We start from the raw sequence: 20377 nt of genomic DNA, 5'->3' as shown, positions 1-20377 counted from the left end.
CTTACATTTTTCCTTTTTTGTGTGTGTAATTCTTGAATGATCCAAAATATACACTTGATTTGACATCAGTTTGATTTCAGATATGAAAAAGCAGAGCAACGTGAGAGAATGTGAACTGATTATTTAGACGAGACATCCATCACCACCACACAGCAATTAAGCTAAGCTGAGTTTATCTGGATTTGTGACGAACAGGTACAAAAAAAGGTGTTGGCAAAACACACAAGTACAAAAATTACTTTAGTTTGAGACACTAATTATGACTTAAAGGCAGCATGTGGCAATCAGAAATTTTACAGTGTCATTGTAAAAGTGTAACACAGGGCAGGTGAATCAATGTTGCAACCGTAGCGTTCCAGCAATTTTATTTTTCAAAGTAAATCATGAAGTTCAAGCAATAACTATCATTCTTTTAGGTGTTTAATAATCTCAGAAAACAAGTAAGAAAAACAACACATATTAGCTGATCATCATTTTTTCAACATGACATTAATTTGAATTTCTAAATATAATTATCTTTCACTCTGTACACTGTAAATAGTGATAAGATGACTTAACTTAAAAAAATTGAGGAAACCTGTTGCCTTAAAATTATTAAGTACATAATAATTTTAAAAAATTGTTAATTGACAATTCAATTAACTTATTTTTTAAATTATCATTTACTTAAAAATTTTAAGGCAACAGGTTTCCTCAATTTTTTTTAAGTTAAGTCAACTTATCAATTTTTACAGTGTATCTGTCTATCTATCTATCTAGTAGATATATAAGATATGTTTAAACAAGTGTTCTTTGAAAATATATTGATTTAAGAGATGTGATTTATTATAAGTATATGTGACCCTGGACCACAAAACCAGTCATAAGGGTAAATTTTTCAAAATTGAGATTTATACATCATCTGAAAGCTGAATAAATAAGCTAATATTAAATAATGTTAGGATAGGACAATATTTGGCAGAGATACAACTATTTGAAAAACTGGAATCTGAGGGTGCAAAAAAAATCAAAATATTGAGAAAATCACCTTTAAAGTTGTCCAAATGAAGTTCTTAGCAATAAATATTACTAATCAAAAATTAAGTTTTGATATATTTACAGTAGGAAATTTACAAAACATCTTCATGGAACATGATCTTTACTTAATGGCCTAATGATTTTTGGCATAAAAGAAAAATCAATCATTTTGACCCGTACAATGTATTTTTGGCTATTGCTACAAATATGCCTCTGCGACTTAAGACTGGTTTTGTGCTCCAGGGTCACATATAATCTTTGATGTTATTATAATTACCTGGATGTAGAGTACACATCCTCATCAAACAGCAATAAATTATTATATAACGTGAACATCCTGCCCGATTTATAGAGATTAATAAAAAAAACTTTGCATGTAATATGTTAAGAAGAAAATTTAGTTCTAAAATGCATGTTTAACAGGTCTGCATTATGAAAACAGGGCGAGGAGCAGAAAATTATATTAAAAATGGATTAGTGCGACATTAAAGTAATTAGACAAATGGCGAGCAGAGACTGGAGAAATGGATATATAAAGGGCTTGTAAGAGCAAAGAGAACCAAATTCACCATCTCCATCCATTCTGCAAGAGAAGAGACGGTTTGTGAAGATGTGGAGGCTAACTTGCATTGGTTTGGCCCTGCTCTTATGCGTTCAAGGTAAGGACTTCATCAGCACTACATGTTTCTGCCATGGTCCTGGTTCAAGTGGGATAATTTCATTAAATTATTTAGTTAGAGGATGTCACACATAGCTAGATGTCCATGAAATCTTTCCTATTTAATGTGTGCTGCTCTGTCTCTTCCGCTACAGGTTCACTTTCTCAGCTGAATGGTAAGAGTTTGTCTCGTTCTTCATATGTTCATATAAATCATATAGTTTTACAGAATTGCACATCTGTCTGTTTCTCTCATAGTTTGTGGACAGGCTCCTCTAAACACCCGTATTGTGGGTGGTGTGAACGCACCTGATGGGTCGTGGCCGTGGCAGGTCAGTCTGCACACTTCTGGACGTCATTTTTGCGGAGGCTCCCTCATCAACAATGAATGGGTCCTGACAGCAGCTCACTGTTTACCTGGGTAAGATTTACTTGAATACACAAATCCACTTGTTTTGTTTTGATTGTTAGATGTACGTTTTTGTTTTCTCACTTATCTTTGTCTGAATTTAGTGTCAGCGCATCCAGTCTGCGTGTGTATTTGGGAAGGAGGACACAGGACGGAGTCAATGCCAATGAAATCAGCAGAAACGTCATTACGATCATTGTTCACCCCTCTTATGACAGGACCACAAACAACAATGACATCGCTCTGCTCCGGCTGTCCTCCACAGTCACTTTTAATGACTATATTAGACCCGTGTGTCTGGCAGCCCAAAGCAGCGTCTTCCCTTCTGGCACCAGCAGCTGGATCACAGGCTGGGGAGATGTTCAGTCTGGAGGTACTAACACATGCTAACCCATTAATTCACATATGCATTTACTCCTAACATCACTAAATAATGGTTGTGTGTGTTTTTGGTGTTCAGTGAGTTTACCTGCTCCTGGGATCCTGCAGGAGACTATGGTTCCAGTGGTGGCTAATGATCAATGTAATACTCTTTTGGGCTCTGGATCTGTTACCACCAACATGATGTGTGCTGGTTTAATGGAGGGAGGCAAAGACACCTGTCAGGTATAACAACCAACCAGATTAAGCACATCAAAACATGCTGCATATCTGAAAGTACATTAGGTTCTTTAATATATTGCTGAAAGAAAAACTTCTCCTCTCTTTTTTTTTCTGTAGGGAGACTCTGGAGGTCCAATGGTGAGCAAGCAGTGTTTGGTGTGGGTTCAGTCTGGCATCACCAGCTGGGGTTATGGCTGTGCCGATCCCAATGCACCTGGTGTTTACACCCGTGTGTCACAGTATCAGAGCTGGATCACAAACAACGTTGGCCAGAACCAGCCAGGCTTTGTCACCTTCAACCCTACAAGCACATGCCAGTCTGTTTCTACGGCCTCGCCTGCTTCTACTTCAACAGCTACTTCTACAACTTCCCCAACTACTGCTACTACTACATCACCAACAACTACCACCCAAAAAACTTCTACTACCTTAAGACCAGCAACTACTACTCTTTCATCAAGTTACAGTAACTCTTTCTCATACTCTACACACTTGTACATATATCCTGAAAGGGATAGTCCACCCAACAATGAAAATTCTGTCATCACTTGAATGCATTTACTTTTTCTATAAGAAAAGATGTTTTGAAGAATGTTGTTACCTAAATAGTTTTGGTTACCATAGACCTCTGTTGTATTTTTTGTCCATACACTGAAAGTCAAAGGCAACTGATTTTTCAAAATATCTTTCTTTTCTGAATTCTCATTAACACTACTTACTTCTCTGCATAATGCTTGATAACATCTTTTTGTTGTAGCCTCAACCTCTTGTCAAGGGAGATGTGGTGAGAAAGTTTACCTCCACAACAGCTGCAACTGCAATCCTCGCTGCCGCATAAACTGCTGTGCAGATTATAGAAAACTATGCAGTAAGTCCAAATACACACACAAACAAACAAACAAGTGCTCATAATCCTGAAACACAAACCAAACATGATTCAAATTCTGAATTCTTTAGTCTAGACGTCTTCAGCTTTGTTTGTTTTTGTGTCTCTACAGGGTATTAGTAAATAACTCTTGGCTGGCACGATCCTCCGAATCACCTGCACTATATGTTTATTTGTTTATAAATTCCATGCAACAATTTTATGCATCAAGGACAGGTTATGCAACAAAATATTTCTTTATATCAACAAAGAATCAATTCAGTTGAAATTAATTTCCTCAAAATGTATGTGTAATGACAGTCTAATTTCCCCTCTTCAGACTAATGATTTTATAGTGTTTGTGTGTCAAAATTGTACAGAAATAATTCAAAATTAATTTTATGGAGCATACAAAATCATACAAGCAGAATATATTATAGCATAACTTGATAATATCATTTGGGTCTTGTTTGTAATCTGTATTATATAAATGACTTAATAAATACTTTGCATCATCTGGCTTGTAATGTCTTTTCTGTTATAAATCACACCAATGGGGGAGGTGTTTGTAGATTCATGGGACAAAATGCACGCCTTTGTACAGCTACGACAAGGATGTACAAATAATAAGGTGATGAAACACACTGCTCAATACTCATCTAAAAAGTAGATTTAAATGTTAAAATAATATAATCAGACTGTTACAGATTGCAATATTATCAGTCTGCAATACCGGAGGCTGCACTTTCAGGACCGCAGTTGTAGGACCGCACTTCTAGGACCCTAGTTTTTTGTGACAGCGCCACCTACCGAGCCGGAGAACCGCCGTCCCAGGAACGCATTTCCAGGACCCTAGTTTTGGAGGACCGAAAAAAGTGCAACTAAGGCAGTATTTCCACCCAGTTTTAACTACATTAGAATTTTAGAGTTTTTTAAAAGTTTTATTACACCCAAATACTACTTTCTTTATTGCAATTAAACCTGGTTCCTAGGAATGTTGAGTAATCATTGGGTCTAAGTAGCATAATATTATAACTCAAATAAAATAAACAAGGAATCATGGTATAGTCAAGGATGACTCTGGGGGTAGATTTAAGATTGTGTATATTTTATAAAATAATATATTACAACAGTTGAACTTGAACACACACAAAAACAAATTTGTTCATGACGTGAACCACATAGAAAGAACTTCATGGACGACGTCTTCACTGACTCCTAAGAAAGAGAAGTGAATGAAATAAGGAACATTTAGTTGAACATGTTCTACTCTCTAATTTTAAATTTCATATTTAAAAGATCTTAGTTACCACAGAGCGCACACACATATACGATACAAAAATAATTAATTAATGTTCATAAGTATTACTGCATACTGTTCAAAGATTTGGAAAAAAAATTATTTTGATGTTGTGGGAACAAAGGTTCTTGAAACATTCATGTCAATAAAGCCCATCTGAACTGAGAAAGAAAAAAAACAGAGAGATGCAAGAAATCTGAATAGAAATAACATATTATTGACATGACTTTAAATATTTAAAGCACACGTTGTGATGTATGCAGCAGCACTACCTACCACCTGGATGCTCTCACCTCTTTTCTCAGTTGTTTCTCTAGCACCCTATTCAATTCTTCCACTTCACTGAAACAGTAAATGGAGAACATAATCAGAAATACTGTTAACGCTTAAAAAGGGTTTACACATTGTGTAAAAACAATTCCAATACTTGACCAATTTTGTAGTGTATTGTGTTGAATACACCCAGACTAAACTCAGGAATAAGCACTGTTGGCCATTCTGGGTTTGTTGGCCACTCTGGGTTAGATTTTGGTTGTCCAGTTAATTATCAAAGAAAGAAAGAGAGACACCTGTGTTAATGGAGTTCGTGATTCAGTTATTGCACAGTATAGAATTAAAGAAAGAAGAACTGCCCACCATTGTCCCGACTTTTATTTGTGTTCTTGAACAAACAACAAATTTATTTATTAATCTTTTGTCATACTATTGCCTGCCCTGATCTGTGTCCTTGAAAGCACTTCATATAGAGTACAGTACACAGTAAATGACAATCTAACACGTGGTATTTTAACAGTCAATTATTATGATGGCCTCTCTGTTATGTCTGACTATTAAAATGTCATATGTCTCAAACAACATTATAAAACCATGTCAAAATGAAGAGACGTACTCATAACATGTATTGTGGGGTAACGTTAAACAGGCTGACTGTGAGCATGTGACAGTTAAAACATTAAGATTATTTTAACTTAATTAAAATGGAAAAACAATGAGTAATTAACAAGCTTTCACAACGAACGTGCTACAGTTTATTGTGCTGTCAATAAGTCAACACAGGCTTATCATGCAACAGTTTCGTTAAATTAATGTGCTAACAATTCATTTTACAGCATTAGAGGCTAATATATGACGGCTATGAATTCAAGACTATTTAGCAAATCACGATATCTTCGGCTATGTTAACTTTCCAATGAAATGCATCACAATTGTTTTTAATGTTAAACAAATACTTAAACACTATACTCACACTCTGACTGTCATCCATCTTCGCTCGCTGGTCCTCTAATTCGGTAGGTGGCGCTGTCACTAAAAACCTAGGGTCCTAGAAATGCGGTCCTGAAAATGCAGCCTCCGGTTTTGCAGGCAGATGCTACTCACAGATTGGGATGTGTAAAATTGATATGTAGAAATGCAAGTTGCAGTTCCAACCGAGAGCCACACTGAGCTTCCACACAGAGAAAACCAACCCATATTTTCCCTCACCAATTTGAGGAGGTCATCATGGCCTCTCAAAGATGTATCCACTGTGTAAAAAACTGGATCTGGGGTAGAGATATAGAGACATGTGAAGAGAAAGATTTTTATCACAGCACTAGCAACACTAACGTCAAGGAAATGTGTGACCTGATAAAATGCATTCTTTCAATGCAATGCAAATCGCTTTGGATAAAAGCGTATGCCAAAATAAATGTAGGACAGTTTTCTGAAAATGACCTCAAGGTAACCAAAGAGAAAGAGGCCCATTTCCAACACACAATAAAAGGGACCCAGAAAACCTATGGTGTGTAAATTTGCCTACCTACTTCTTGCTTGTAAATCTTACGTTACAAAAGAACAAGCATAAACCATAAATACATTTCTAGTCAAATAAAAAGCTGTGATAACATCACTACAAGACGATAACAAGATAAACAGAAAAGTAAGTTGAATAAGCCTGTATAAAATATTTATGCCATTATCTTTAGGATTTGTGTTTTCCGGTTTGGTTCTTGCTTTCTGATTTCTGTTTCCAAAAATGATTACCATTAGTTTTCACATCCTCACAAAGTGCAACTTCTAAAACATGTTCTCGTGCTTGTGAGTGACTGTGTGATGTCTGCCTGCCCCCGTGACAAATCCCTGACGCCTTCATCCGGGACTCTTCCACCAGATCACTCTCCAACATGGCGGCGTCAGGTGAGAATACTGCGCTCTCGCGGTCTGCCTTCATTTGTAGGCTTCTTTGCGGAACAGCTCTAAACAAGTTTGTAGAACACTCTTGGGTTCAAGCGTAATGGTTACGGGATACACTGTGTGCGTTTTTCGAAAACCGCACTGCTAAATATACTGGGAAAATACACTGAAACACGAAGGATTAGCTGTATTGGGGAAGCCTTGTGCTCAAATGAATTAGCCAGTTTGCTAGCGGCCAAATCATGTGCTTCGTCTGTCTTGTTCTCATCTCTAGTTTTAGGACGGGACGACATTTCGCAAACGGATGTTCGGGTGTTTTAATGTACGTGGCAGTTTATAAGGTTAATGCATGGAAAGTATATGATATTATGGTAAATAATAGTGCCTGAAGTTCAGTGCTAATAACCCATGTTTGGTGCGTATGCGCAGTAAGATCCAGAGGAGGGACCGGAGAGGGCACCACGTGCGTGGAGCCGTGGACATAGAGCTGAAATAGACTTTCTCTCGTCTTTTTTTTTAATTAGAGAACGGCGGTTGGGTTGGTGATTTTGATTCATTTCAGTGGCTTGTTTTTTATGAGTATATGTGTTCACCAAAAAGATTTGTTTACGGATTTATTCAGTGCAGTTACATCGTTACGTCTGTAGGTGGCGAATATGGTTTTTTTGTCGAGTCATTGAATCATTTACTAATTAATTCGATTAAAATCGACTCAAAACATCTCGTATTATTCTGTATTAACCTCTGTGTCGAGTTCTGTAAAAGCACTTTAGAAAGAGTGTTTAAGCATCATATATATATATATATATATATATATATATATATATATATATATGGGTCAATGATGTGACGCCTACATTTTCTGTCCGATTGCTTTTTTTTTTTCAGTTAAAAATTGGTTTAAATGCATAAAAAAGATTCCATATATATGAAGGGCCTCTCCCATGTATGAACTCAATTTAACTTTTCAAAAAACATTAGTTATTTGTAATTTTTCTGTTATTCAAAGTGTCAAAATATCATGTGGTGCGACCATCAAAAAACTACCATTTTGGGACTTTTATGTTGAAATCCATTCAAAGATAAAACTTTGCATCATATACGAGTTTACCAAAGACCCGTGGAAGCATCAGGCAGGTTTGTAAGTCTCTTTCAAATTTGGAAAAATATAATCTTTTTAACAGCTGGTTTGTAGTTACCACATTTGGATATCATGTGGTATGACCTTAAAAAAAAAACAATGAATAATAAGGTATTTCTGCAATTTAAATAAATTTCATAGTGACCTTTTGTGGGAAGCTAGCTTGTTTTGTTTAGGTGACCAATTCTGTTCTTGTATAGGCCTTTTTCTGAACGCGGAAGTCTCCCCCGATTAGAACGGTGCTTTACATTTCCAGTTTCTAGTCACATTTACAAATTTTCAGAGCCGATATATAATGTGAAACCGAAAGTCATTTTAAAAATTCATGTGGCGCCATTGTTTCATCACTTTACAGTGTCGCAATAACCGTCTTTTTGCAGTAAAGGACCAGTCATAGTTCAATGAGTGGGAAGATGACATGAAGCGACACGAGGTTAAGCTGCATTGAAAACGGATGATTGCACATACTGCTCCCGATCGGGGTGAAGTTCATGGGATTTTGTACACAAAATGATAAGAGCAAACATTATTTTAACATATATTATTATTTCACACGGAGTATTTTAACTTGAGCGCTGCAAGCCATATATACAGTGCCTGAAAAGACAGATTTTCTGATACGCAAAACAAGTACTTTTAAGGAATTCCTTAGCTTACTGCCGTTACTGTGGCAGCCAACAACAGCACAGCAACCCTCCACACATTTTTATATTTAGTTGTATTGAAAAAGTTTCAATTCAGTCTATCTTTTTTTTACCCCGTTTTAACGGATTTCTATGGAGACCGGAACACGAGAGCACCCAAACGGAAGTTAGAATCCATCATCTCATCGGTTATTCAGGAAAAAGGTCTATATTTAGATTGAATTTGAAAATATCATGTAGTGCGACCAAATATCATATGGTGTGCCCACTGCAGAGTGTTTTCCATTATAGATATATGTCCCAGATTGGCAGTTTGTTTGCTTTTATATTCAATAGAGTGGAGGAACTATGACGTCACTCTGTAGGCGGATCTGCGGTTAGCATGAAACTGGTTCCTCGACAAAAAACAAATGGAATTTTTCCATAGGCTTTTGGATAATCGCAAAAAATAAGCTCTGTGTTCAATCATAGTTCATGAAACTTGCACGTTTTGTCCATCAAGATAATCTTCACAAAATAATATAACTTTGACGAATTTTGAAGCCTAAATAAAAGCGCAGAACTGAAAAGCTAAACTTGGGCTATAAATGAACTACAGCACCACGGTCGCTCACCTTCAGTGTCACCACCACCGCGCTCCCGACAACTTTTTCAAACTTATTTTTAACATTCAGTGAAAAGGATTTACTCTATATATGAATTTTAATCCACACTACATGAACCGTTTCATATAAACTGGAATAAATACAAAACAAGAGCCAAACTAAAACTGAAATGAGACATTAGTAATAAATAGTACAGTGAATAAATGAAATAATCTTAACTAAAGGACATTTAAAGCACGCATTTCTGTACATTTCGAAATAAGGTGCATTAAAAGTCAATAAATCCTTGATTAATATGAATATTTTAATTAAAAACGTATCCCTGTGTATTTAATCCTTTAAATAACAGCAGAGTGAGCGAGTTTTTGGGTATGGTAAGATTAAACTTATTTTAGTGAATAAAGTACCACATTTCAGCTATAATTTTTTTAGGGTGGGTACACAAACTGTTGTTTTATCCTTGCTTCTAGGAAATCCTCAATCTATATGCTTTCTAACAGCTTTTATGTTTATGTTGCCGTAAACATTTAATTTTAACGTGGCTTTAAGCACTATGCATCATTAAAGTTTCACTTTCACCAAGTAAAGCCGGTAAATGTGGTGTTTACCTGTAATAATCGTAATATGAGTTTACCTTATAGTACGAACACAGAGTCATCCTAAAATTAATTTTATTACAAATTATGCTACAACTGGAAAATACTGTAAATTGATAAACTGTTCGGCGTGATGACGTTGATGGTCTCCGACAGCGCCTGTAGTCCCATTTAGCAACTTGTTAGCAACCGTCTCTTTTAAGCAACGTAACGGCTTAAAAAAATCACGAGTGGGGTGTAACTGATGTGTTTTATGTCGTAGAATAAAACGTGAAAGTATCTTGAGCCTGTCTGAACCACAGACCTTATTTAAGGGATTTAACCAAAATCCCATTCAAAAAACCCATTGACTATGGGACGATGGAACCGGAAGTGCTAAAATGCTAACTCGCTTCCGGGTTTTCGCCAACAAAGTGACATCGTAGTTCCCCCGCTCTATTGGTTTATATACATAAAATACTTTATTTTAGTATAATTTGGAATATATTTTTATGCAATTTGGTTCATTTCAGACTGTTTATGTTTAATCTTTGTACAATATGAGAAAAAATGGAAAAAAAAATAATTCGGAGCATGTAATTTTAGTTTGGTAATTACGCGTTTATTAGTAATTTGTTATTTATTAATAACTGTTTTAATCTATTCTACCAGATTATACTTCCAAGCAAAGTAAAATAAACGTTCACCATAGGCAGCATGTTAATTCTGACTCTGCAGTCAAGCACAAACTCCAGAAGTCATTTTCTACTGTAAGAAAGATGCTCATGTTGTCATCTCAGAACCTGAGCCAGAAACCTCCCCCTACTCTAAATTGACCTTTCGCAAAGACCCACCCCCCTTAGTTACTGTTGCTACGTCCGACAAACCATGGCACTTTCATGCCACACATCGTGTTCTCACGCATTGAAAAATACATCACGGAGCAAAGAGGACACTGACAGACAAGACAGAGCTGGTTACTTTTAGTATGAAACAAAGTCCGATCATCTCTTCATCTTTACTAGTCATAGCACGAAATAAACGTGAATGAACATCAGAAGGTATATTGTTTCAACTGTGAAAAGATGTCAATACACACCATTTTTCAAGTTCAAGTCCATCGACGCTAATTTACTTTCCTGTCTGGTTTGTTTGTCAACTTTATAATATGTCAGACTGCCTGTAAATCAAACTCCCGGTGAAAGGGTCATTTAAGAAGGCAACTCTGAAATTATAGAACAAAAATAAGAGATTGTTATTTACAAAAACTCAAATTAAATGCAAATACTTTTTCTAAACACTTTAAAATGTAACATTAAAAAATGTTAAGCATGTTAAGTAAATTGTTTAATTTTAATATAAATCATGGTCGCGCCACATGACATTTTTTAAGGCTATGGCCAATTCATCTAGATGGAAAAAAACACTAAAATCACTTTTTTTATTTTAAATTTTAATATTAATTTGTGTACACAACATTCTTAATGTTTGAACAATTGCAGTAGATATTATTTTTATATATATATATATATATATATATTTCATGCAGTTTAATGAAGGGTGTTGAGAGGTTTTACCTGGAAATCCTCTACAAGTGTAGTGACATATCACTGTTGAAGCAAGCAGATATTAGTGAATAAACAAATAGTGAGATAATGTCTTTTGAATAAGCCTATCTGTTTTTTGCATAGTCGTGCTATGTCTGTTAATTGTGTCACCATGTGGCCCATGTAGGGTGGGAAAGTTAAAACATTCTTCTTCTGAATGTTAATGTTAAATTAAAATTGACCTTAGCTGTTTTCCTAATGTGTCTTATTGTAAACATTTTATCCGTGCATGTGCTTCTTTGTTTTGATTTCATAATACTTAATCAAAATGTCATAACTCTGACCCGATCTTCTGTAGAAATGACAGACTTCTCTGGCGAATTATGCTGAACTCTTCCAATCATTTTGTCCATTCAAAGTGTAGTTCAACCAAAATTTGTCGTCATTTACTCACCCTCAAGTTGTTCCAAACTACTGTCATCTGGTTGGTTCAACATATTTATCAAAGAACAAAAAAAACTCAGTTTTGGCATTCTCATAGCATCTGTTTTTTTCTTTATTAGCTAAGAAGAATAAGAAGAAGGGCAAGACCCTGACCCTCAATGACTTCCTTGCGAATGATAGCAGTGGCAGTGCACCCCCCAGTTACCCCAGCACAAAGACCACCAGCTGGGCAGATGAGACCGATGACTTGGATGGAGATGGTGAGTAAAGGCTGGAATGCACTACATGATTAAAATCTGAAAAGCCCCGTTGGTTGGAGACTCGTGACAAATAAAACAATATGTGTTCTAAGATCGGCTCAAAATATCAAACATGTTTGATATCCTCAGACCGGATGGAATCATAGTCTAAAGTAGGGCCGCTCGATTTGGGGCAAAAATCTAGAAAATCTAAAAATAAAAAATAAAAATTCTGATTTAAAAAAAAGCATTTTGCAATTTACAATATGAATAACAACAAATTTCAGGTTTGCTGTGCGCGTTTGTAGGCGACTGCACATTTTTGCCAGAATTTTGTGATTCTGTCTCAATGTGATAAGTAATAATAGAATGATTATTATTATTAAAAATATAAATTATAGAACAAAATTAAAAGAAATTATACTTATGTTTCACTCTAAAATAATTGTTAAAAATGGAGTATTTATAAATTAATATAATTTTTCATTACAACTATAAAAAGTACAATATTAACAATAATAATAATTTTATTAAAAATAAAAAATATTGGGTAACACTTTACAATGTGTCATTTATTAACATTAATGTATTAACTAATTTGAACAAACAATGAACAATGCATTTAATACACTATTTATTAATCTTTATTAATGTTAGTTAATGAAAATACAGTTCATTGTTTATTCATGTTAGTTCACAGTGCCTTAACTAATGTTAACAAACACAACTTGTGATTTTAATAATGCATTAGTAAATGCTGAAATTAACTAAGATTAATAAATGCTGCAGAAGCATTGTTCATTCTTAGTTCATGTTTACTAATGATAACTAATGAACCTTATTGTAAAGTATTGTATTACCAAATTATTACCAGATACTGAATAAAATTAAAAGAAATAAATTTGAGTATTTAGAAAAATTACAACTGTAAAATGTTTGTGTGGAGCAGCACTTACTGTGATGCTGCAAACACTATTTATTTATTTATTTATTTTCAATTAATTGTGCAGCGAGTCTAATCTGAAGCTACAATAATTTTTTTTTTTTTTTTTTGTACCGATCATAGACTGCGCAATTTTCTTTGACTCATCCAGTTCAGACTGTAAATCGTCAAAAATCAAGTGTATTCCAGCCTTAAGAAGGCAAAATGCTAGGGTTGGTACAATGTAAGATCCGATGCACTTTGGGATCCAGGCAATGAAATCATATTCTGTGATGGCCAAGTATCATTCTCCTTCTCTTTAGTCTCAACTTCCTGGCATACTGTGGAGGATACGTATCGAGCTCCTCCCATCGACCGCTCCACCCTGCCAACTGCGCCTCGTGCAGCACGGGAACCAAACATTGATCGCTCTCGCCTGCCACGCAGCCCACCCTACACTGCCTTCCTCGGTAACCTTCCCTATGACGTCAGTGAGGAATCCATCAAAGACTTCTTCAGGGGCCTTGCGGTCAGTGGGGATCTGCAAGTTTACATTTTGAGTCTTTCCTATTAGGATATATTACTCTTAGCTGCTTGTCAAATGCAGGTTGTGTGTAACTGGATGTGTTTTGTCTGTATTCTCAGATCAGTGCAGTACGTTTGCCACGGGAGCCTAGTAACCCAGAGAGGCTTAAGGGTTTTGGTTATGCAGAATTTGATGATGTTGAATCTTTCTTGCGCGCTCTCACTCTAAATGAGGAGGTGGGTCGTCAGTAAAATACTGACCTCAGTGCATTGCCTTTGTTTTTTATTTTGAGATAACACTGCATTAAATTTGTGTAGAATCTTGGAAACAGACGGATCCGGGTGGATATCGCAGATCAATCCAATGACAAAGGTGAACTGATGATATACCAACGCCTTCATGTTGTCTTTGCCTCTGTGAAAGCACATTTAAAATATTATAATATATATTTTCTTATATTTCTAACAGAGAGGGACAGTGGGTCAATGATGGGGCGAGACAGGGATAGAGGTCGTGGGATGGACAGTGGCCCTGATAAGACGGATTCTGATTGGAGGGCACGGCCAAGCGGGGACCAGGATGATGGACCACGCAGAGACGATGGATATGGTGACAGTAAGTTAAACACATCCAAACTCTATCATGCTTAAACCAGCGTTAATTTTGATTTAACTTTAGTTATAGAATGTTATTTAGTTTTATTCATATTTTAGTTATCTGAATTGTTTTTCTATCATAAGATAATTTTTTTCTTTTCAAAGAAATACCAGTGGTTATAAATGCTTTCTTTAAAAACAACTTGCATACAACATCCTTCATTCTATCAAGCAGACATATTATTTGTATAAATGAAATCTAAATGAATCCATATTAAATTCTAGTTGTTGTTAGTCATAACGTTACAATCAAAGCATTTTGGCCAGATTGTGCAGCTCTACAAACATAGCAAACGTGGAGCTAATTTTTTTTTTTGTATTTAAATCGCAATGGCAATTTTAGTTTTTTAGTTTTTATTCCCACCAAATCATGCATCCCTAATTATAAGAAACTTTATGCTGCAGTTTTTGGCAGTCGAAGTTAAATAGATTTCATCTTAAATCTGGTTTGACTGTTAACATACTGTTGTTTGTACTTTGTATAACTCATTGTGGTATATTTTTTTTTGCAGGGTCACGTGACCGCTATGAGTCGGACCGATTCAGAGATGCTCCAAGACGTGATGATCGTTATGACAGCGGTCGAGATCGCTTCAGTGGTAGAGATCGCTACGATGACAGAGGTAGCAGAGACTATGATCGTGGAGGTCTGTAGTGTTTCGTCCATGGATTTCACACATAACATTGCTTAATTTCTCATATGATAACCAAAATGAATGTAAATGCTAGTGCAAGTTAATTTCTCTTGAGTTTCTGTGTTATTAATTGCAGTTTGCTTTGTAAGTAATGCTATGGTTGTGATTGTCTTAGGTTTTGACTCACATGGTGGTGGTGGTGGAGGACGACGAGGATTCAGCAGTGCCTTCAGGCGAGACTATGATGACCGGCGAGATGGAGATCGCTTTGGAGATCGAGAAGAGCGTTTAGACAGGAGTAATGATGGACGAGATGAGAGGGGTATGTGAGATGATGTTAATGCAGAAATTACATACTTCAGCTTTAAAGATACAAGTAAAATTTCAGGAATGTTGTCTCTAATCTAATGAAATTTCATTCTAGGCCCTCTACAGAGGCCCAAGTTAAACCTGAAGCCACGGAGCATCCCAAAAGAGGAGGAACAGAGTGGAAGCTTGTCTCCGCAGAGTAACACTGCTAATTCCAGCAGGACTTCCTCTATATTTGGGGCAGCCAAACCTGTGGACACAGCCGCCAAGGAGAGAGAGGTGGAGGAAAGGCTGAAGAAAGAACAAGAACGACTCCAGAAACAGTTGGAAGAGGATAAGAACAGGCCCTCAGATAGTCGACCCCGAGACCGGTGAGAATGGGAGAATACAGATAGGTTGACGTGAACACTTTTCTCTGAAAACTTAACTTTTAAATGGTGATGAAAGAGTATTTATAGAATGTCTTTTCCCCCCCCTCCCCCAGAGACTTGAGTTGGAGAAATGAAGAGCCATCTAAGGAGCGTCGACACACAGGAAGTGAATCCTCGCAACCTAAAGGTAAAACATTTATGCATGTGTTAACTCTCTTTACTTTTTGGTTGATTCTGATTTTTAATGAAATGAGGCCAGATCTGTTTTTGGTTGTTGTTTAATCAAAGATTACGGTTTATTTATAAACTCTTTTATTTACTATGTTTCTTCCAATGATTATGGCTGTGGTATAAACAACTATCAAAGCATATATATATATTAGGTATGCACTAATATTACGATCCTGATGAATTATAACTCTCATATTATGGCTGATAAACGATATATGAGGCATTTTATAACATTTTATAACTTATTAAAAATCATAGTTGTAAAGAAACCTTGTAGAAGGGCTATATTAGCTTTCTTTAATTGCAGTGAATGAATGACAGATCATGTTTGAAGCAGTATTAACTAAAACTTAAATATCTTATTAGTTGTTAAATTAAAATAAAATATGAATATTAGATGAACAAATTAAAGTTAAATGAACAGTAGAAATGTTTCCTTGGAAACTGAATTGTTAAATTACTTTAATACTAAAATAAATACAAATGAATGCTAAATAGAAATATTGAAAAGAAAAAAATAATAAAAATGTTAAACACATGAAATTGCTGAACCTTAAATAAAATGAAAATTGAAAATGTACAAATAAAAGCTAATTCAAAATATTAATAAATAGTATATTAGTATATAAATACTACTAAAGTAATGGTTTAAAGATGTCTACAATGATAGTAAGAATATATATATCCCTTTTTTCAAGCAAATATGCCTTAAAAAGAAAAAGGTCCTGACAGTAGTAATAAATACTTTATGTATCTGTGATGTTCAGGATCTAGGAGTCAAGATGGTGAACATTCAGAGAATGAAGTCTTCAGTGGACAAGAGGATGAGCCGATCTCTCCTGCATGTCCATCACCCTCTTCCAATCAGGGAGGGCTTCCACTGAAAGTAATGCCAGCTCCTCCACCTAAAGAGAATGCCTGGGCCAAACGCAGCACAGGTGGTGGTCCTAATGAGAAGGAAGGACCACCCTCAGCTGCCCCCAGCAACAAAAGCGTTCTTAAACCCAACAGGTGTGGTTTCTCTCACAAGTTATGGAAATACAAATATAAAACATGCAATGATGAAGCACAAATAAGTCATGTGTTTTTTTGTCTTTTTAGGTCACCTGAAGAGAGAGTACTGGGTAAAGGTAAAAGTCTCCACAATAACACTTCAGAAGACTGGAAATTTGTTTTATGAATATACAGTTTCACTTGTCTGTTGTACTATTTGCTAGATGAAAACCGGGTTGATGGTGTTCGAAGGGATAAAGTTGTGCCTCAGGGAAGAGGAGGAGGAGGAGGAGGAGGAGGAGGAGGAGGAGGAGGAGGAGGAGGAGGAGGAGGAGGAGTTGGGAGAGGAGGGGGTTGGGGAAGAGGAGTTGACTGTCCAATCAACGACAAACAGAGAGAACCTGCAGACAGGTGAGGCATCCTTCTCTAATGTGAATTTTTTTTTTCGTACTATATGAATTTGTACAACTGCATAGTCATGACATTGACTAAAAAGCAGTATCTGAATCTAAATGATTTTGCTATATATTTGAAGTCAATGGGAACTGCTAAGCTCTAAAACTGACTGTAAAAATAGTCCTTACAACTAGCATTTTATTACAATTGAAGCTGTAAGAAAAAATGCTGTCAGAAAAATATTTAACACTGGGGCTGAGCTATATGGCCAAAAATATTACCACAATGTTGTTGTTTTTTCTCCATATCATACAATATCAATATTCATGTGCCATTCCTGGGGAAGGAAATGCTTTCCACATGTTTGTAAGACCTTAAAAATAAATGTAAACCCTAACTTGTTTCTTCACAATTAAACTGCACAGAGTAGTTACCTTTTTATTTAGGGCCCCTTGAAATTCATTTAACTTTTCCCTAAATTGTTTTTCTTTTTCTAATGAAGTAAATTAATAAAACTTTAACAATTTAATCCGTCTTTTAAAATGTAATCCAATGAAAATAATTAATTTATTGTACATTGCATTTTAATTTTTTGTGTGATAGGCTGTTAGATTAATCCATAAGTAAGAATGTCCAGAGCTTATCATCGCTATGAATATAATATTTATTTATTTATATATATATATATATATATAATGATGAATATAATATTTATCTAGTCTTAAACCTTTTCATGGATTTTAATTAACAGGAAGGAGGTCGGACAGGAACGAGATCCCAGAATAGCCTCAGAACCAAAGAAATATGAAGAGAGCACTCCTCCTGTGAGTACTTCATCTGGACCTGACACCTCACTGAGCAGATGTAGTCAACATTACAAGAAAAATTAGACCCTGAAAATGATTGATTGTAGAAACCTACATATTAGTGTAGTTGTTCAGCCCACTGTTGTGTAGAACTTTATTTATTGTGTAGAAAATTATTTTCTTCCTACCACTTCTAACTTGGTCATCACAATCATTGAGGTTATAAACGTTCTTTTTGTCCCTACAGCAATTCAGTACCGCAAGTAAGTATGCTGCCCTACTAATGGATGGAGACAAGGGAGAAGAAGATGGAGAGGAATGAACCATTAGCAAGGATAAACTAACTACAGAAACACAGAACAGAAGAAAAAGTGCAACTGAATGATCAAATTAGAGTTTCCTCACGATGAGGGAGTGGCATAGCTTAAGGGATGATGGCCAAGGTACCCACAATACTGTTCTCTGTCATGGTTATGGAAAGTTATTCTGGTATTCCTAAAACTGGCCCATTTTAATTAAAAATAAAATAAAACAAATCAGTGCAGTACGTAGACACATGCATTCATACATGTAGACATTTGAAAATCATTGTTAATTTGAAAGTCATTGTTATAATAAAAAAAAATGTAAGATACTGTAACTTGTCTCTGAATTCCTTTTTTGGTTAATTCAGTCAGCAATTGCAATATGATGCATAGTAGCTTTTTAATGGATTTTATGTAATTGTTCACTCATAATGCTCAGTATTGTGTTTTAATGCCATAAACCATGTTGCATTTTTGTTGAAATCTCCCACTGAAGAGTTTGCGGTTAGCAGAAACACCCTCAGAACTGAGGCGTATGCCAAAGCATAGGCTTTCCACTCAAATCCTTTAAATGCTTCAGACTGAAACTCAAGGTTTCTGCTATCTTATTTTGTTCATCCGTTCATTTCAAACCTGTGTAGCATTATGTTCTCAGGACAGGATAGTGAACTCCCTCAAAGTGCTCTCAAACCAATGTAATTGCCCAACACTGAGGCTGTGCAGATCCTCCCAGTCCCTTGGTGATTGAGTATTGAAAAGCTGTCCAAGACCCCTAATGCTTTTCCTTCCCAAGGACTATATTATTAAACTAATAAGAAAAATCTGACTGCATGAAAATCCACAGTTGGACTGCAGTGGCTGTATGTGTGCCACAAAAAAAAATTGGTTTTGTTACGTTTTCAAGCTGTTTTCTCTTAAGCTTTGAATGATTTTGAGTTTTGTGTGTTTCTCAAGGTGTTTTTCCCATGACTGCTTTATTGGATGGATTTTGCGGCCCATTCTAGGGTGGGAGTTTGTTACATTCTTTGTGTGGTCATATTGTGCTGTTCATCCATGTTTTCCCAGCTGCTCTAACTGAACCTCTCTTGCATGTAGCCTGATTTGAATGCAGTTCTGTCCTTACAGAGCTACTACAGTGCATAAATATTAAAATGTTTCAGTGAAAGAGAAAAGAGTTGTCTGTTCTGGCATTTTCTCTTACCTATAATCTCTTATATATAATATAATTCGTAAGCACTCGGTAACTGCATTCACTATGCACCAACACACAACCAGCGATGGATTCTGATTGGCTGTCAAATATCCTGCTGAAAGTGATTCCAACAAAAATCACTCTGTTGTTATAGTTAGTTATTATTTCCTATCCTTACTAAATATAAAGTTCTAATTGTCCTTAAGTTACAGGTTGTCTGTATGAAAATAGTTGTAGATTATGATTCATATAATTTATTGCGACACATTCACACCAAAAACGATAAGTATGATGATTTCAACGTTTACGATAAAGTTATTTTTATTATAAGCGCACACTGCCGCTTTAAATGCACAATCGTTGTAATGTTGGGTGATTGGCTGTCAGAATGTTAACATTAAGCTGTAAAAAAAAAAAATTTTATGAACATTATGTCCATAATATCGCTATACCTGGGGTAGAGTTCCCTATCCCCACACAATTTGAACTAGCCTACTATTAAAACTTTATAGTTACCATAGTTATTATCCTTGGTGTAGATGGGATTTTAGACAAATACTGGTATAAGAATGGTATTGGATGATAATATTTGGTAGGTTACTCACAATGAATGTACCATGATACTAAGAATACGATGGAATTAACATGGTACATATTCTAGAATGAATTTTATTTATTTAAAATTTTGAACTTTTAATTCGATTGGTAATTGATATTTTAGCATGGTTTACCAACCTATAGCAGCTAGACATCTTGGGGGTAAGAAACAAAAAGCAGAATCAAGGTATGTGAAACTGCAGTGCTGTGTGTTTTTAG

The 20377-nt window shown here is 35.6% G+C and overlaps 2 protein-coding genes and 1 long non-coding RNA gene across 5 annotated transcripts; 2 read left to right on the top strand and 1 right to left on the bottom strand.

Annotated features, from left to right (window-relative positions):
* The first annotated feature begins 1502 nt into the window (after window positions 1-1502).
* LOC131542400 (serine protease 27-like) lies at window positions 1503-4108 on the top strand. Its single transcript, XM_058779070.1, has 8 exons — window positions 1503-1676; window positions 1831-1851; window positions 1934-2096; window positions 2189-2457; window positions 2545-2690; window positions 2805-3153; window positions 3445-3555; window positions 3686-4108. The coding sequence occupies exons 1-8, from the start codon at window positions 1628-1630 to the stop codon at window positions 3691-3693; spliced, it is 1116 nt and encodes a 371-aa protein (XP_058635053.1). The 5' UTR covers window positions 1503-1627; the 3' UTR covers window positions 3694-4108.
* Window positions 4109-4639: 531 nt separating this feature from the next.
* LOC131542402 (uncharacterized) lies at window positions 4640-6957 on the bottom strand. Of its 2 annotated transcripts, none has more exons than XR_009271712.1 (3): window positions 6875-6957; window positions 5129-6393; window positions 4640-4770 (listed from the first exon to the last, which is right to left on the bottom strand). It is a non-coding gene; the product is annotated as an uncharacterized LOC131542402 (long non-coding RNA). The 2 variants fall into 2 exon arrangements; XR_009271711.1 differs by having other exon boundaries at window positions 5146-6393.
* eif4bb (eukaryotic translation initiation factor 4Bb) lies at window positions 6876-18704 on the top strand. 2 transcript variants are annotated; one of them, XM_058779066.1, is made up of 15 exons: window positions 6876-7027; window positions 12100-12240; window positions 13465-13670; window positions 13787-13903; window positions 13985-14039; window positions 14136-14282; window positions 14836-14946; window positions 15134-15280; window positions 15383-15638; window positions 15752-15825; window positions 16637-16880; window positions 16971-16999; window positions 17087-17273; window positions 18010-18082; window positions 18312-18704. In XM_058779066.1, the coding sequence occupies exons 1-15, from the start codon at window positions 7015-7017 to the stop codon at window positions 18384-18386; spliced, it is 1875 nt and encodes a 624-aa protein (XP_058635049.1). In that variant the 5' UTR covers window positions 6876-7014; the 3' UTR covers window positions 18387-18704. The 2 variants fall into 2 exon arrangements, with proteins under 2 accessions (XP_058635049.1, XP_058635048.1); XM_058779065.1 differs by having other exon boundaries at window positions 14836-14970.
* Window positions 18705-20377: the final 1673 nt, after the last annotated feature.

Source organism: Onychostoma macrolepis, chromosome 06 (genome assembly GCF_012432095.1).
Source record: "Onychostoma macrolepis isolate SWU-2019 chromosome 06, ASM1243209v1, whole genome shotgun sequence".
NCBI lineage: Eukaryota > Metazoa > Chordata > Actinopteri > Cypriniformes > Cyprinidae > Onychostoma > Onychostoma macrolepis.
The sequence above is the reverse complement of the archived record's forward strand: the minus strand, read 5'-3'. Positions and strand labels throughout refer to the sequence as shown.

Excerpts from the sequence above, each read along its gene's own strand:
- eif4bb (XM_058779065.1), top strand. Across the intron at positions 13,671-13,786 it reads ACTTCTTCAGGGGCCTTGCG|ATCAGTGCAGTACGTTTGCC; the intron begins GTCAGTGGGGAT and ends CTGTATTCTCAG. Across the intron at positions 15,639-15,751 it reads GATAGTCGACCCCGAGACCG|AGACTTGAGTTGGAGAAATG; the intron begins GTGAGAATGGGA and ends CCCCTCCCCCAG.
- LOC131542400 (XM_058779070.1), top strand. The coding sequence starts at position 1,628 with ATGTGGAGGCTAACTTGCATTGGTTTGGCCCTGCTCTTATGCGTTCAA. Across the intron at positions 2,458-2,544 it reads GGGAGATGTTCAGTCTGGAG|TGAGTTTACCTGCTCCTGGG; the intron begins GTACTAACACAT and ends TTTGGTGTTCAG. Across the intron at positions 3,154-3,444 it reads TACTCTTTCATCAAGTTACA|CCTCAACCTCTTGTCAAGGG; the intron begins GTAACTCTTTCT and ends TTTTTGTTGTAG.